Source organism: Battus philenor, unplaced genomic scaffold (genome assembly GCF_028537555.1).
Source record: "Battus philenor isolate CCGP_79_NKW_IND1 unplaced genomic scaffold, ilBatPhil1.0.hap1 SCAF_9, whole genome shotgun sequence".
Taxonomy (NCBI): domain Eukaryota; kingdom Metazoa; phylum Arthropoda; class Insecta; order Lepidoptera; family Papilionidae; genus Battus; species Battus philenor.
The window spans coordinates 6,605,954-6,622,402 of NW_027181759.1; the positions used below are offsets into that span (position 1 = coordinate 6,605,954).

At 31.2% G+C, this 16,449-nt stretch overlaps 1 protein-coding gene across 3 annotated transcripts in view; it reads left to right on the forward strand.

Annotated features, from left to right (window-relative positions):
• LOC137931980 (ATP-sensitive inward rectifier potassium channel 12-like) overlaps positions 1-16,449 on the forward strand; it is a 40,273-nt gene that overhangs the window by 10,713 nt on the left and 13,111 nt on the right. For all 3 annotated transcript variants that reach the window (XM_068775508.1, XM_068775507.1, XM_068775509.1), the window contains exon 2: positions 5,629-6,150. In XM_068775508.1, coding sequence (XP_068631609.1) covers positions 5,786-6,150 — 365 coding nt within the window. In that variant the 5' untranslated portion in view covers positions 5,629-5,785. The remainder of the gene's footprint in view (positions 1-5,628; positions 6,151-16,449) is intronic.

The window sequence follows — 16,449 nt, forward strand, 5'->3', positions numbered from 1 at the left end:
TTATTTCGATTACTATTTACATATATTCTTAGGATGAATGGTAGCCCTTTTTATTTTATTACGGTCCCTTTAATACAACGAATCCAATAATCTACATCCAAATTAGAATTTTTTTAAGTACGTTTTTGTCGATTTACAATTTCTATAAAAATTATGGATCATTTAATTTTTGAAATAAAAGTGTATACATATTCCGAAGACTAAATACTGAAATAATATCCCCTCTTTATTTTTTATATAATTTACTTTAAGTCCGCGAAAAATTTTTGAATTTTCTTAAGACTTTATGTGTATCGTTACTTTTGGGTATATATTTCTATTGTTGCATATATATCTGTTATTTCATCTAGGTTAAAAAAGATAATAAATTAGACGTAACAAAATAGTTAACCGTTTATATAACGAAGTGATATGTCCGGACACGTTCCGCCGGAGACGCACGAAGTAGACGTTGATCGTTGAGATTATATCTCACAATATTATTATCTCAGATAATTACACCCACATCACTTTTAAACGCTTGCTTTGAATTTAACAATAATACGTACCATGCTTAGTTTTAATATTACAACAATAATAATAATTATATTGTAGCTTTATACATCTTTGGTTATTCATATATTGTACCTTATTTTAAAAGATTGATATTGATTTTGAACATTTTATTACTTGAGGATTTGTTTAAAACTAAATACTAATTGCCGATTTTCGTTTCAAAAAGCTTTCTCAAACTTACTATCGCCCATATATTTTTATTATTCAAGTTGTAAAATCGATAGATAAGTATAAAAAAACCTCAAGTACAACAACACGTGTATATGTTTTCATATTATGCATTTTGTTTTCATAGAAATAATGCCTACTGTATGCCTACTTGCTGACCTCGAATTTTCTAGTTTATTGCAACGAAATATGTGCAAATATTATTGCATTTATTACATACCAACACGGCGCCAATGAGTTAGATAATAACGTCAATATATTTATTCATATTTGCACATGTCAATGATAAGATTGATTGGCTTTTTAATAAAAAGCTCAAGTGGTATGTGTATATAAAATATACGCATGTATAATGTACTTGAATGTACTCGACATACGATTTTAAATGTACGCTTAAATGTGTATTTTTTACGAACACTGAGACAGGTTAGATTTAATATTTATGCGTCATAATTTAAAAAGAGTATATAATATTTTATGAAAAATGGTGACAGACATGAAAAATACAAGAAATAAAAATAAGCTCCTTACGCCTAAATTTCGTCTTCAAGAAGTTAACGAATTTCCCGTGGTCTGGGTGTACGCATACATATTAAAGTTTCACAAGATATCTTAGACCTTTCACTTATTATTTTTAAATCTAAAATTAAAGGTGTATAATTAAATAAATCTTATTATAGCATTCGAAAGTTTTTATTTCAACGAAATGTGTGGAGCTTGGTTTATTGACTCATTTACATAAATGTTATTATAACGTATACATCAAACATTGTCCAATTTTATTTAAAAGGAAAAACTGTTGAGTTTCTGGCCGCCTCTTGGTATCCTTATATTATAATGTTAAAATAATCGACGATTGAAAAGCATATGGGAATGCTTACTTAAAAAAAGATATTTTGAATACTTTTATAGATTTATCATATCTTAAAACTCGATAAAACATAAATTTACTTTTTATGTAATATGAATTAACAAAGATAAAAACATATAAAAGATTAGTTAGCAATAATTACTTAGCAGCTTGAGCTTCTACCAGTTTTTATAGACAATACGCTGGCCACAATGCACGTTATTACAGTCCGATTATAATCATCAAAGAATAATTAATTTTAATGTGCACTATTCATTTGCCTTTGTGGCAGTTGGCATATACTCAAGCAAATTACCCGAAACGGATTCATTCTGGAAATTTAATCATCGCCCTCAATGTTATCTTTAGCCAGGAAAGCGTACGTGTATATATACATATATAGTGCTGCGAAAATTTTCGCATTATTTAAATACCACAAATTTCTCATAAGCAAACTTAACTCAAGATGGAACTGCCTGCTACTTCGTTGAATTTATTCACAAAAAAGCAACTTATTATTAAACCCAAATCAATATACATAGTGAACTTAAATGTGGGTATAAATATAATTTTAAACTGAGGTTCAACGACAATATATATCGTAAAAGCATGGTCTCAATCATGATAACCAAATACGGCAGGATATGGATATTTCAAATTTCATATCTGCCCGGTCGATTACGCATGTTGCGCCCACAAATGAACAGACCGATATAAATTCTGATAAGCGCTGTTATAACCCCAATGTCGGTATCAATGTTGCCTTTAATAATATAATATAATTCAAACTGTGTTTTTCTCTCTCTCCATTTCCCTCTAACTCTCTATCTCTTTCTTTCTCCCTCTCTCCCTCTCAACTCAAAATAAGTATGTGAAATGAAAACACTGATTAATGATCATTGTCGTATAATTTTTTAGTTAATAACTCTATTAAAGTAGTTTTTCAATAGCTATTCCTTTCTCATATGAACTATTAGAGTAATGTCTGATCTTTCTTTTCATGATATCTTCTGCAATTTAATGCTTATTAAGAAAAACGATTGTTTTTAGCTCCTAACAATATTTGAATTAATATTCTTTTTCATAAAAGTATTAAGACATTCCTTCTTACTCCATTTCTAACTTTTAAATTGGCTCTTTATCATTAATATAAACATTTATAATTACTAACAGAATTGTATAGCATATAAATCATTTCTGACATGAGTGTAGGTTGTGATGTGGGCGTGCTAAAAACTGGGTAAACCCCACATTACATTGTTTTTATAACAAATCTTTGTAGTAATGCACAAAGGAACCATTATGTGAATCGATTTGCAGCACATAAACCATTAACTACTATATAAAAACGTATAATTCCTAGAAAAGTGACAACCTATTGATAACTACTATTTAGAATTCGAATTAAATTATTTTAAATTAAAACTTTTAATTTTTTTACCTTTAAGAGAAAACTTTTCCTAAAAATATTTATAATTACACACTACTACTATATTTATGCACAAAAATAAATAGCAGATAAAAGTTGTCTTTTATCTTTATGTCAGTTTTCCCTAGAGTTTATCAATATTGACACAATTATGACCCCTGTCATATGGAATGATATAACAGGGGTCATAATTGTGTTGGTGATAAATCTACTTTTATTAAAATTCAGTATTTATTAGAGCATTGACCCACATACGACAAACGCGCACCACTTGGCATCACCAACGTACTAAAATATACTCGACCGTAGACTGCCGGGAGATCTGTCTCAAACTGCTTGTATTGTATTTCTAAACGAATCTAAAATTGAAATGCTAATTTCCGTATAGTAACCACATTTCCATCGAAACGATATTCCTATAAATATATCTCGTGCGTCCGCGATTAAATTCATATTATATAATATAATTTTATTTTAAAACTGTGATACTTTTATTAAAAAGTATAGTTTCGTAGTATCTGTCGCATGACAATGTAGAATAATTTTACTATAATGTAATGCAAAATTGAAGTCCACGTAACAGAAAAACACAGAATTATTATCTCGTTGTACCTCCCTGTCCGACAGCCGAAATTGGTCCGCCGGGTACCGTCCAGCGTATGTCGTATATCTCTAGGCTCAAGAGGTCAATGAGAAAACAACTACGAGCTCAAAATGTCTCAAAGATATTGAGTTGAGTTTTTGAGTTACACCCGTCCGCTTGGGAACCTGGATTAAGGATAATCAGATTGGCAGGTCTAACATCGGTTTTACTAGGGTCCATTTTCTTAATATTTCCGCTTGTTTAACGTGGATGTCTTCCTAAAAGGAAAGACAAGGCCTCCTGTGTAGATTTCCTATAGGCTTTAAGTTTATCTGTCCACTTTGTGGGTGGAGGGATCTTTAGACCCCAGCAACAATTTCAGCACCTTCAACTTGACAATACACTGAGATGACGGTTACTCTCGTTCGTCTACAGATTTTATTTCTGATTCGATCTCGAAGTGAAAAAAATATGTTTTAGTGTTAATATCGCTAATTTTCCAGTTTGTTATTTGGTTACAGTATTTGATCGAAGCAATTTTTCAGTTAAACTACATCAAATAATGCGCAATTTAATTGCCGTTCTCAACAAAGTTATTTAGAACAGTACAAGTATTATATCTAATTGCATTTCACTTTATCGTCTTATATTTATCGAAAATAACATAACTGGAAAACGTTCATTAATGAATTTGATATGTTTAGTCGTTAGGCAATTCGGGTATATTTCTTCCGCACTTTGAGTCATAATGCTTTTTATTTTTTACTAAGAAAATTCGAACGATTACTCATTTGATGACATCAGAAATATAAGGTAGAATTTACATAACATGAAGTGAACAGGTATGCATGAGCTGATATTTGTTCTCTGCGACTTAAACTCAGATGATCATCCTTCTGTTACACAAAAGTGTTTTGAGTACAATTACTATAATTTTTGGGTGGCGATATAATATCTGTAGGTATTGAAAAAAAAGTTTGACAAGGCGGACTGTTGATATAAAGACATTAGTAAAATAATAAAAGAATAAAACCTACCACAAACTCCCGAACAATCTGAGTTACATAACCTAGAAGAAAATGTTTCTAATATTTTTAAATGATGTATATTAATTCCTTGGCATATGCCATTCTCTCAGTTGCAAATCTGTAATAAAAATTAAATTAAGGAATAAATCCATTATTTTCAATTCGTTATTCATCTTCAATGTCACGTTTATTTTTTATTTTATTTACTTCAGTTAAAAACATTATATTTACATATTTATTTACACTAATTTGTACGCCATAGATAATAACTAAAATAAAAATGAAACAATTCATATAGAGGTACAAGAGGCGGTCTTATCGCTCACGGCGATCTCTACCAGACAACTCTTGAATGGAGATGAGAGACATGAGGATTCTGACAATCGATTTTAGTGTTATTTAGTGAAAATATATTGATTATGTTTACGTTACGGCATTTTTAAAGCGTAGTTTTAGCGTTTTTTTAAAGTACATACGCAATTTAATGGGTTATATATCTCATTTAATGATCTCATAATGAGTTTTGATTCAGACGGGGCACCTTTGATCGTATTTAATTTAGGACACTTTCGCAGAACTCTGAAATAACTCACACGTGCCGTTACGGTTCTGCGGGATAATATACCAGCAAAATATTTGGTTAGCTTTGCGTATAACTGGCTGCACGTAGAGTCCAAACCCCGTTTCAAAGCGAGCGGGTGTTTTCATGATTTTGGTACGGTAAACAAATTGAAAGTCGAGACTACTGTATACTTAGCTTTCATTTTTCGGTTTCCTGTGTCTCGGTTTAAACGACTTTCTCTTTAGATTACACTTTTCTTTTGCTAATTACTAATTACGGCTTGTTTTTGTCAAGATGTGTTCAAAATTATTTTAAGCTGCAATTATGCCAGAGGATTGTAGATGGTCTTGAAGACTAGACTGGTATAATACTGGTATTGATAGCTTTAAGTGTTGAATACAGCGTGGTTACTTTAAATTTCTGTAATAACGTTACCCTTTTCTTTTGTTACAGTGTCAACATTTTTATCCCAAACATTATGATTTACAAATGGATATTATGATAAGAGTGAAGTGTTGTCAAGAAACTAAAAATCCAAAGTGACGAAGTGTTGAAGGTGTCTGTTTAGCTGCGTTCCGTTCCTTTTAATTTTAATTAGTTAATCTTCAATATGTCAGACAAGACGTCGTCGTCCGTTGGACCCAGGAGTTTCGAGACGATCTCGGAAGAAGAGGTGGAGTCTCCGTGGGAGAAGCTGTTAGGGGAGATGAAAACAGCCGTACCTACTATTATTAAGACTAACGCGTCGAGTGCTACTATTTGTAAAGACGAAATCTCTGCGAACCCACAAGTGGATATTGAATCGAATAAGCTGACGCGGTCGAAGAGTCTTAATCAAAGAAGGAATAGCAGTGGTCTCCTCAGCACCATACCTCGGCAACTTCGGCTCTCCCTCAGAGGTGTGCGCAGTGAACCATCCAGTGTGAAGGACGTCCCCACGACCAGAAACGATAGCTCCCTTAACCTACTCCTCAAGTAAGCTATTATTGATATATGTATTTTGTTAGCAGACAAATTAACGAAAATAAACTTATAAACAATTATAGATTTATGAGAAGTTACGATAGGTTAATATCATACGTTAATAATATTCTAAATAATAATATAGAGATATGCGCTTTTAATGAAGGTTACGAGAATATACTAAAGTATTTTAGGTACAGTCAATTACCTCTTTAATGAACATCCATAAAATAAAATCTATTATTAAATGTATGAAATGCGAAATCTGAAACGTGATTGCCTATAATTTCTCTAGAGAATTCTAATATAGAATATAATATAGTAGAGGTCAAGAACAATGGCACCCACATGGCTTCGTCTGCGGTCTTCATTTATTGCGTTATCTACCCCGTTCCTATAATTGCCGTCACCATCACTCGAGGTTGGTTTATCGTATGTAAATTTTTATAGCCCATATTATACGTCATACAGAGTTTACGGCTATAGTTTTTCTGCATAAATTACAATGTGCCGATAAATTAAATAGAATTGATACGTGTGGAGTGTCATCTATATATGTCGTCTATAATATATTTATAAAGTTCTTCCGTCTATAAACGATTTAATGAGGTATGAAAAAAGATTTACCTGCGACTTTCTCGTAGCATGCAAAGTTCGAACAAAGGAAACGGACGTCCTTATTTTATCACGGATCTCAGTGGTTCACAGGAAACTCGACGCCGGGCTAGACTGGCCGAAACGGAACAATGCTTTTGTAACAATGACTATATGCCTTTGACACTCCTAAGGTCCTTGTAAATTTTGTTGACCATCATTTTTAATTAATAGATAATGGTTTTATCTCCAATTTTTCATTTTATTTAATATATAACTGAAAAGAACAATAACAACACTTTTTTATATATTTTCATTGATAGAGAGTAATTAATTTGATTTAAATATATTTGTCTACTTATCATTTTGTCTTTGTTAGAAGTAAAAAACTAAATAAATGAAAGGAAGTCAAAACATTTTTATATTGATACAACTTGATATCAAATTTTTCCATTGATTACATAAAAATGAAAGGAGCAAATTTCAAAATAAAATCAGCCAATAGTGTATTGCTGACTTAAAACGGTCATCATTAGAAAGTAAGCAAATTTAGAATGACCGTTAAAAATATTTGTGTGCGAATTCTCGGCACGATTTGACCAATAGGCACACGAGGCCGCTCACTTCCTTCGCACTGCCACCGACTCCCAATCTGCACAACAATGTACTTATTAGCGCAATTGGTACAGCCGCAAACACCGGCATACATTCAATATAACTTCTGTTCAGATAATAATATCATTTCTGTGTCAAAAATAGAGCTTAATTTTTACAACATATTTCGATATTCAATATGTTTATTTTTTTCTGCGAAAAAATCTATTAAAACTTGTAATATTTATCATGGCTTATTATAACATTACGCTACATTAATGTATTCATTATAAAAAAAAAAAAACCTAAAGAAAAGAAATAAAGCTGACGCAGTTGTCCCACTAAGTGTACTTTGCACGTGTGACTGTTTATAGGTTATATATACAATCGCAGAAAACTGCGTTTACCTAACTACTGGTGTTTCGTTACGTTTCCTGCCTTATCACGGTTCTTGCAATGTCGCCGCTCAGAACCACGGTAGTATACGTTCTTACGAATCCTTTCTGAAAACAACATTGTATTTATTCTAAAATATCATCATGTCAACACCAGATTCTTATTAACATTTGCTTTAAAGAAGTGCACTTGCCATAGAGACTTTTTATCAGTATCTTAAGTATTAGCACAAGTTACTACTTAACTTTAAGAAATCAACTAATAATTAACCAAAACCGTTGCTAGAGGCCATTCATACAAACGTCACCTTTCTTAACTTCTCACCAAGTTGTCACACCACGTTAAACTTTCTGCAATACCTTTTGGAAATATTACACCACAACCGAACCTTCAAGTGAAAATAAACGATAATCATACAAAATTGAAACAGAAAAATAACTATTGAAATATACAGAATACGGGATCCCACTACTCAAAAGAAACGTGTTTTATGAATCCTTTTAAACAATGAAACTAGATAAGACGTCGATGAAAATGATTTAAAACTATCAGTTATATTCTTAACAACTAAAATTGTATCGATAATGAGATTATTGAGCATTATAAATAATGAATTCAACAAACATCCTCATTCCAAGGAAAATATGTAGGCCAGCGTTTATAACTAGGAGTTACTCACGACTGGCGCCGGCGCGGAGCGGGTTTACCAGCGTTCGAAACCTCTTTTTAAAAATAGCACTTACAACATAGAATTCTCCGAAGCGCGCGCTTAAAGCCTTTCAAAGTTTAAATATTACAGTGCATTATAATGATATTCCCCTTTTTGAGAAGGAATCTTTATAATTTAAAACCAGATATTGAAACTTGACTCACGCTCAATTCGTGACTTGGTCAGTGATCCTTCTATTAAAACACTCGATTAATTTATGACGCTTTCCACTGAAAAGAGAGTATATTTTGGTAGAGTCAAATAGAATTTATGATCGCGCCTGCATGAGTCACAAAAGTTTAGAATAAGAATTTTTTTTGCAAGTTATGGTTACGGACAGATTGGAGATTTATGTGTGTATATATATATATATATATATATATATATATATATATAGACAGGTTGATTGATCATAGATGTAAAAGCTTTATAGGCGTGAATGTAAAAGTCCTTTATTGCCAATTTATATATATTTATGTATATGATACACCATAGATAATCAATGGTTTCAAAGATAATAAATATCTATAATGATAACATAGTAAGAAAAATGTTTCGAATTTAGATTGCAAACTTATAATTATAGAAGCTAAGAGCATATCGCATTCTAAAAGAAAAAAAAAACTGTAACATATTTCAGAGTGAACACCGTATACGGGCTTATAAAAGCTTTTGATATCTGCTGACAAATGGACTACGTCTTTACACCCTTTAAACTTTTACACCTATCTACACCAATAACCCTCTATAAATTATTCATTACTCCTTGTCTGATGTTACTTATTTTACAATAAATAAAAAGTCATTTATGTTGAAACAGTAACAAGCCTAACAGCTATTTATTTGCTTGAGTTAAGGGTAATGATATTAAATACTAAATTGTAATTATAAGTAACTTTGCGTTCGGTGTTTTAAAATGAGAAAAAATTGCCGGATTCCACAAAATTGCAGTAAACGTGACGTAATCGCATGATTTTAAATTTCTCTTCAAATATTTCACTCATTACTTTGACACTCTTTTCTAATAAGCAGATAATTTGGTCACTTCGCCACATAAAATATATTTTTGATGATATTTTACATAATATAAAAACAAGCTCTTTATAACATCCATTATTGTTTATGGGAATAATTACTGAGAAAGTTTTTGTTTACTTTTACAAATGTTTATTACAATACCTGTCTAAAAATGAGTCAAGATTAAGGTATATTGATGTAAAACTTAACTATATATATATACACACACATACATATATCCAATAATGATAGATAAAATATATCAGAGATTGTCTTAGACATTAAAAGTTATAGTGCATTTGTTTTATTATATATACACGAATGTTTATGTATTATTTATGGATGATTAAAATATATCCAATCTAAATGATAAACGAAATTATTATTGTTTAAAAATGAAATAGTACATTTCGTACATTTCATAAATACATTCTAGTATTTAAGCTGCAACCTTAAGTTTTCCTTTCTTCAAAATTGAAAAAGGTTGGTGTGTTTTGAATTTAAATAAATCGTGTGAATATATATATATATATATATATATATATATATATATATATGTTACCAATTATTATGTTAATTTTCATTTGAACTTTGGACATATCTTTTTACCCATACGTATATATGAGTACGTATAACAGGTTTATAATTGTTACGTAAGCTGAGTCATGGTCATGATCTGTCATTGAATTGATTCTAATGATATTGACGAGTACAAAGATTCGGTGGCAATTTTAACTCCTTATGAAGAACGTTCTTATTGTTAAAACTGTAATGAACCGTCATATTAATAGGTACTAATGAGGGGTTTCAACGATTTTTCTAATTTTCCTGAACAGTCATTAAGATCCAGATAGCATTCAAGCTAGTTATACAATTCGCTTGAATTATCGTCGTTTTTTTTGTGCAATCGATAGCTTTGTGTGGGCTACTAGCTATTATATGGATGCGATGGACTCTGATATTTGATCAGTTCAAGAACCTTGTGATACCTACAAAAGTTTTTGCACGAATCACGTCAACGATATATTAAAAATATTTTCCGTTAGTTTTTTGTCTACGACCGCCGTACCGCTTTAAAGTCATTGCAATCGATTTGTGAAACCAATGACTCATAATCAGTCCAAAGAACGGTTGATGCTTTTTAAACTCTTCAAAAAGTATCAAAAAATTTCCATTGAATTATACACTATTAGTTTTTTTATTGTATTACAAAACATAGATAAATTCGAAATGTTTCGTCAAAAACTTAACTAACAGTAAATGTCATTGAGATCTTTGGCATTAACTTATTAATGACACTAATATTTTCCTTTTCCTGCATTGTTTTTTTTATCCAGGAAGCATCAAGCATCGTGTCAAATAATTCAGTGTTAACAAGATATGTCTAATAGTTATTTAAGATCATTAATATTGTCATAAAGTTATCATTTAAATTTGATAGTTTCCATAATACCATTTACTGGTTCATTGATGTCCTATTTTATATTTACTTTAACTAAAATCTTCCTGCTTTTCATATTGGAATTAGCAAAGATCACATGATGCCATCTGTTAGAGAATAGCAAAACGTTCAACTTCCTTCAAAAACGTTAGCAATGAATCTTACGGGTAGATATAACGCAGCGATTAGCTATTTCAGACTCACGTGTCACCAAAATGGCGTGCCTTGGCAACAGCGTTTGTGTCTATTTCGCTGAGAACGAAGTTCATTCTGTTTTAAACATTCGATATACATATATCATTGGCTTCAAAACCGTCAAGGGAAATATTCTTTTAAAATTTCCAACACGTTTATTTGAAACTTTTTGTTTAATAACGCACAAGATGATCTAATAACAACCATGTTGCTTTTTTACAGTAGATTGAACTGGTATTAACAGGACAGTATAAAGCTGACATATTCTTTTGTGAATATTTAAAATCACACACACATCACAGTTTTCAGATGAGGCAAAGTTTGGCCAAAATTTAGTATACTAACTAAACTCTAACAAAGCATATCGTCATACTTTTGGCATATTATGTACTTTTGTCATAATTTTTTATAAGGAATAAACTACCAAATCTTCTATTCTAAACTCTACATAACAACGGCATGGGAAATGATTATTTCTGAAGAATGTTTCGAGTGTATAAGTTTAATCATTTTTAAAGTAATCTAGACAATTCAAAGGTTAAAGTAAAAAATCGTAATCGTTACGGTCGTCGGAAGACGCTGGATGTAGACCGCCTCCAATCTTTCTTTTTGGAAATGTATGGAGCAGGCTTATGTCCAATTTTGGACAACCTGTGGCTGAAATGAAGATTTTGATGAAAAGTGAGGTCTAACGATGGTCCTAAAATTCGCAGCATAAATTAATAACGTATCGTGTTCGGATTTACAGGCAATAATGTTATTTATTTTATTTCTAATTAGTGTATAATTTCTAAGAATATATAATTTGTTGGTCGAATGTTGGAGAGAATGTAGAATTTTTCCTCGTAGGCGCCCATTTGGCACTCGTGGTGACAATACTTGTGCCAGACGCCTCGAACTGAAGACGCCTGTCACTCTATACGTACACAGCTACGTTTTTTGTATATGGAAGTAGTTATTTGAAAGTCACAAGCCGTTATAACACTCGAAGGCTGAAGATGGCATTTAAAAGCAAATGCCAAAATTATCGTCACATGGTGATAAAAAGTTAGAAGATGCTTTTATAATACCACTCATATTCAACATAAATTAAGTTGCTACTAAAAGGACATTTTACAACTTGTAACAATTCTTGGTTCTGTAATGTAATACGCTTTTGTTTAAAAATAAACGTGTACTAGATGACCAGTCACACAATAACTAAAACAAAAATATTTTTAATTGTACAAAGTGAGTGAATCTTAAAGTAAATAGTTCAAATATTATCATAAAAATTTAAACAGAGCTAAACAGTAATATATTTAATATTGATGTCACCGAATAAGTGTCAAAGGAAGGCCAACCAGATATCTTTTAAAAAATCTATGCAAGCAGTATATATAATAGTAATATGAAGGCAGATTCATTGATTGTTGTACATTATTTATAAATCACGCGCAACACGTTCCCTTAAAGAATAAAAAAATACAAGTTTGGTAAAGCGGATAACCCAATGGACAATGAACGCGTGTAATGGACTTCGGTCCATACCCTCTCTGAAAACAGGCTTCTCAACCGTGAAAAATATTACAAAGGCAATTCAAAAAAAAAACAAATAGAGTAGTTTTAGACTTTAATAAACATTTGAATTGTGATGATTCACTTTATTGGATATACATTTACATATCTGCCGAACGTTTAATAGATTTCTAAAAAAATCTGTTACATGCGCCTACATTGATCGTCTTCCAATAACCTTGACAAGGTCATCTGTCCTTATTAAGGGTGGACGTCCTACGCTGGGGTTGCCAGTCCGATTCACTTCTGAACCTTTAGATTCCTGCTGCCATCTGTTCTCTGAACTATATCCAACAATGAACACTACTACTTCAACTTGCTAATCCGCTTAGCCATGTCAGCTATTTCTGTTCGTCTACGAATCTCTTCATTCTTGACTCGATCTTGTGTAGAAATCCCTAACGTAACCATCTTCATTGCCCGTGAGACATTTAGCATCACAAATACCCATATATTTTGCAAACTACTCTGTTAAACACTGTTCTGCATGTAAAGCCAAATTTTAAATTATTCAGTGGTTATTATCACTATCATACAATGAGATTAAAACACTTTTAAAGTGATAAAATAATAGTTGGGATTGTGTCCTTACTTTTCAGCCAGTGTTATTTTTTTCATGTGTGTATCCTATTAGACTACATACTCTAACTCTGTTCCAGTGTATTCATAACCTTATTTTGTACGTTGCCGTATAAGTCACTTCTACTGCCCCTCTGCGGTATAGGCCTTGTTTTGTGTGGGGAGCACCAGTAGCCATGTTGGCACTCATAGATTATTACAACTGTACCTTTAATTTTATAATTTTTTTATTATATATATATATATATATATATATATATATATATATATATATATATATATATATATATATATATATATATATATATATGTACATAAGTATAAAATTTTAATATTAATAAAGTCAATCATTTCCAATATACAGCAATAAAATAAAAAGCAAAAGCAAACATGCATTGCAAACAACTTGATCTATCCATTTCTGTCAATGGATTTAGATTTTACTGCAATCTTTGTTTTGCTCCAGAACTAACTTCAAAACTATCGTAGGAAGAAATATTACCCATTCATTTCAAAGTGAAATTCAAACAAACTGACAAAACATTTTTCAAACAATTTTATGCACCTCGCTTATTCGAAAACATTGTTTACGAGACAATATCATCTATTTCAATCAACGAAATCTTTTGCGTTGTAAAGAATTATCTGGTTTTCAATCCGAAGCAAAAATATCTTTGATCGACGTATACCTATCAATTCCAATCATCTGCGCTATGATTAAGTAAAGCCATGTGTTTGAATAAGTGGCATGACGAATCCGAATCAAAACGATGTAAGAATTTTTTCATAATTTTCCATACTTTATACTAGTAAAATATCAATCCATTCATCCGAGATTGTATTTGAAATTGTTTTGTTGCAATATTTGTTCAAGGCATAGGTACTACTGTCACCTTGTATTAAATAATATATTTATATATAATACCTCGAATTCCTTTATGAATTTCCTTGCTAAACAAACTAGCTATGCAGTGTTTGGTTGTTGGTGTAAATTATTTGCCAGCAAACATCTTTAATGCATTTACACCTACTTCTGGCAGTGCAAAACCTGCGGGAACTAATAGTAAACAATAATTAATTTTAATAAGTAACAATACGAATTTTGAAAACTCTTTTACTTACTATATTATCATTATATTATTTATTATTTCTGAAACCATTGAACATTTGATGAAGTGTATCGTACACTAATTGATAGCAAATGACCTATTCGTTTATCCCTTCAAAGCTTTTAGACTTATAACTAATCACCCTGTATAGGCATATTTTCGCAAAAATAACGGAAACTCCATAGCAAGAATGACCCCGCCTGTTTAGTTTCAATGCTAATTGGAGCCAAACATGAGAACTGTCTGCACACTGTTTCGCATCATGTTCGAAAATGTTACTCGCCATTTGAGCCAATTACATAAAAAAAAAAACAAATTAACAACAGAATTGCAGCGCTTAGGCTTGCTCATAAAGTTTTTAATTACTTCATGGCAAACAAATTTTATTTCTTGCAATGGAATTTCTGGAATTAATAAAACAGTGAATCAGTTTTATGTCACGTGTACTATTGACGTTATGTTATCGGAACAAATTTCTGAACACGTTGACCAATTGTTTACGTACGAGCGACTGCAGTTGTCGATAACAAATGCCTGGAATGAAACTAATCGATGGAATAGTGTCACGGAGTTTTAAGAAATTAGCTAACAAATAAAATTTTAATTTATTTTTGTTTAAAGTAATAATAGAATTGCAATTAATATTTTTAGATTACTAATTTCTTTTAGTGTATATTTAATCCTTAATTTTAATGCCAATTTGCTAGACTCCTATTCCATCGTAAGTTTAAATAACATTTGTTAAAAAGAGTGTCTATTTTTTTTGGTATATGAAGAAATTTTATATTTAATATTTCTTTTATTAATGTTTATATTTTTTGTAGTAGGTCAATAAACAATAAGAGATTGTCTTTGTAAAGAACATATCAGTTGCTGTTTGCAGTCACTGACCTATAAATTATTCGTAATAATAAAAGATCAGGTCGCCATTGACAGTGCAATGATTCTTAACAAAAGTATTCGTCATTAAATTTCTAATTATATAAATATTAATAAAAAATGACTTTCCTCCTTCCTGCGTGGTATCCCTTACCACTGACAATCTTGACACTTTTTGTGGAACTATGTTACGCTATCTGTCTCAATGTTCAGAAGTGTGTATTGCTTCGGTTACAGCAGTGGTATCGAGCGTGGTTCGAATGTGATCAGATCAGCGCATAGAGCTCTGGTCCAGTGGTGGCCTCCCGACCTGTAATTAATTTTTTTTTCTGGCTGTCACCGTAAAAATCCAAAAAATCAATGTAAGACATAACTGTACAAAATATACAAGGCAAAATTATATACATGACAAGTTTTATTCATATGAAATAGTTTAAATTAAAGAATGCTAGGTAAATTTATTCAAAGCAGTTTTGAATTGTACATAGTATATATTAATAATCTGATTAAATTTTACTTCGTTAAATCTGATACTGAAATTAAAATCTAAAACAAAATTACAATTAGCGTCTAAATTTAAAGAGTAAAAATTCACCAAAAATGTTTCACACAAATGACGACCCTTGCAGTACATTCACCTATGCATACAAGTGATATGCCCCGACTACTTAAGAGCTCTGCAAATAGGATTTCGTAATACAGTATACTGCCTAATCTGAGCCCGTGTTTAAGATGGTACATCCTTGGCATAAGACAGAGGTAGCCAAGTTCTTCAATAATAAAGTTATTTTACAGTATTTGAATATTTTTGTACCGCAACGAACTATGAATTTAAAAGATACATGAGAAAATATATGCGACGTCCTATATTCAGAAAAAGATATATATATATATATTATATTTAGAAAGAAATAAAAAATAGAACTTCTCGGTAATTCTTTCAGATGTTGGTTGTAATTCTGATCAGTGTTTGTATTTCACGAATTTAAAAGTAAATATTATTCACATAATACGTTGTTTTGAATGTCGAAGTAGATAACGACAAATAATCGAAGTCAGAAATCCCACATTACAATGAGCCGTTACCATCTGTGGCACGCGAGACGAAGGTTGACCCGCTCTCGGTGATTTAACTGGCCTCAGCGGACTTATCCAATTAAAAAAATATATTATCTAGTCAGTATTATTTTATTGCCTTAAAAGCTATTGTTTTTAAATAAATACTGTCTGTTGTACTTTTT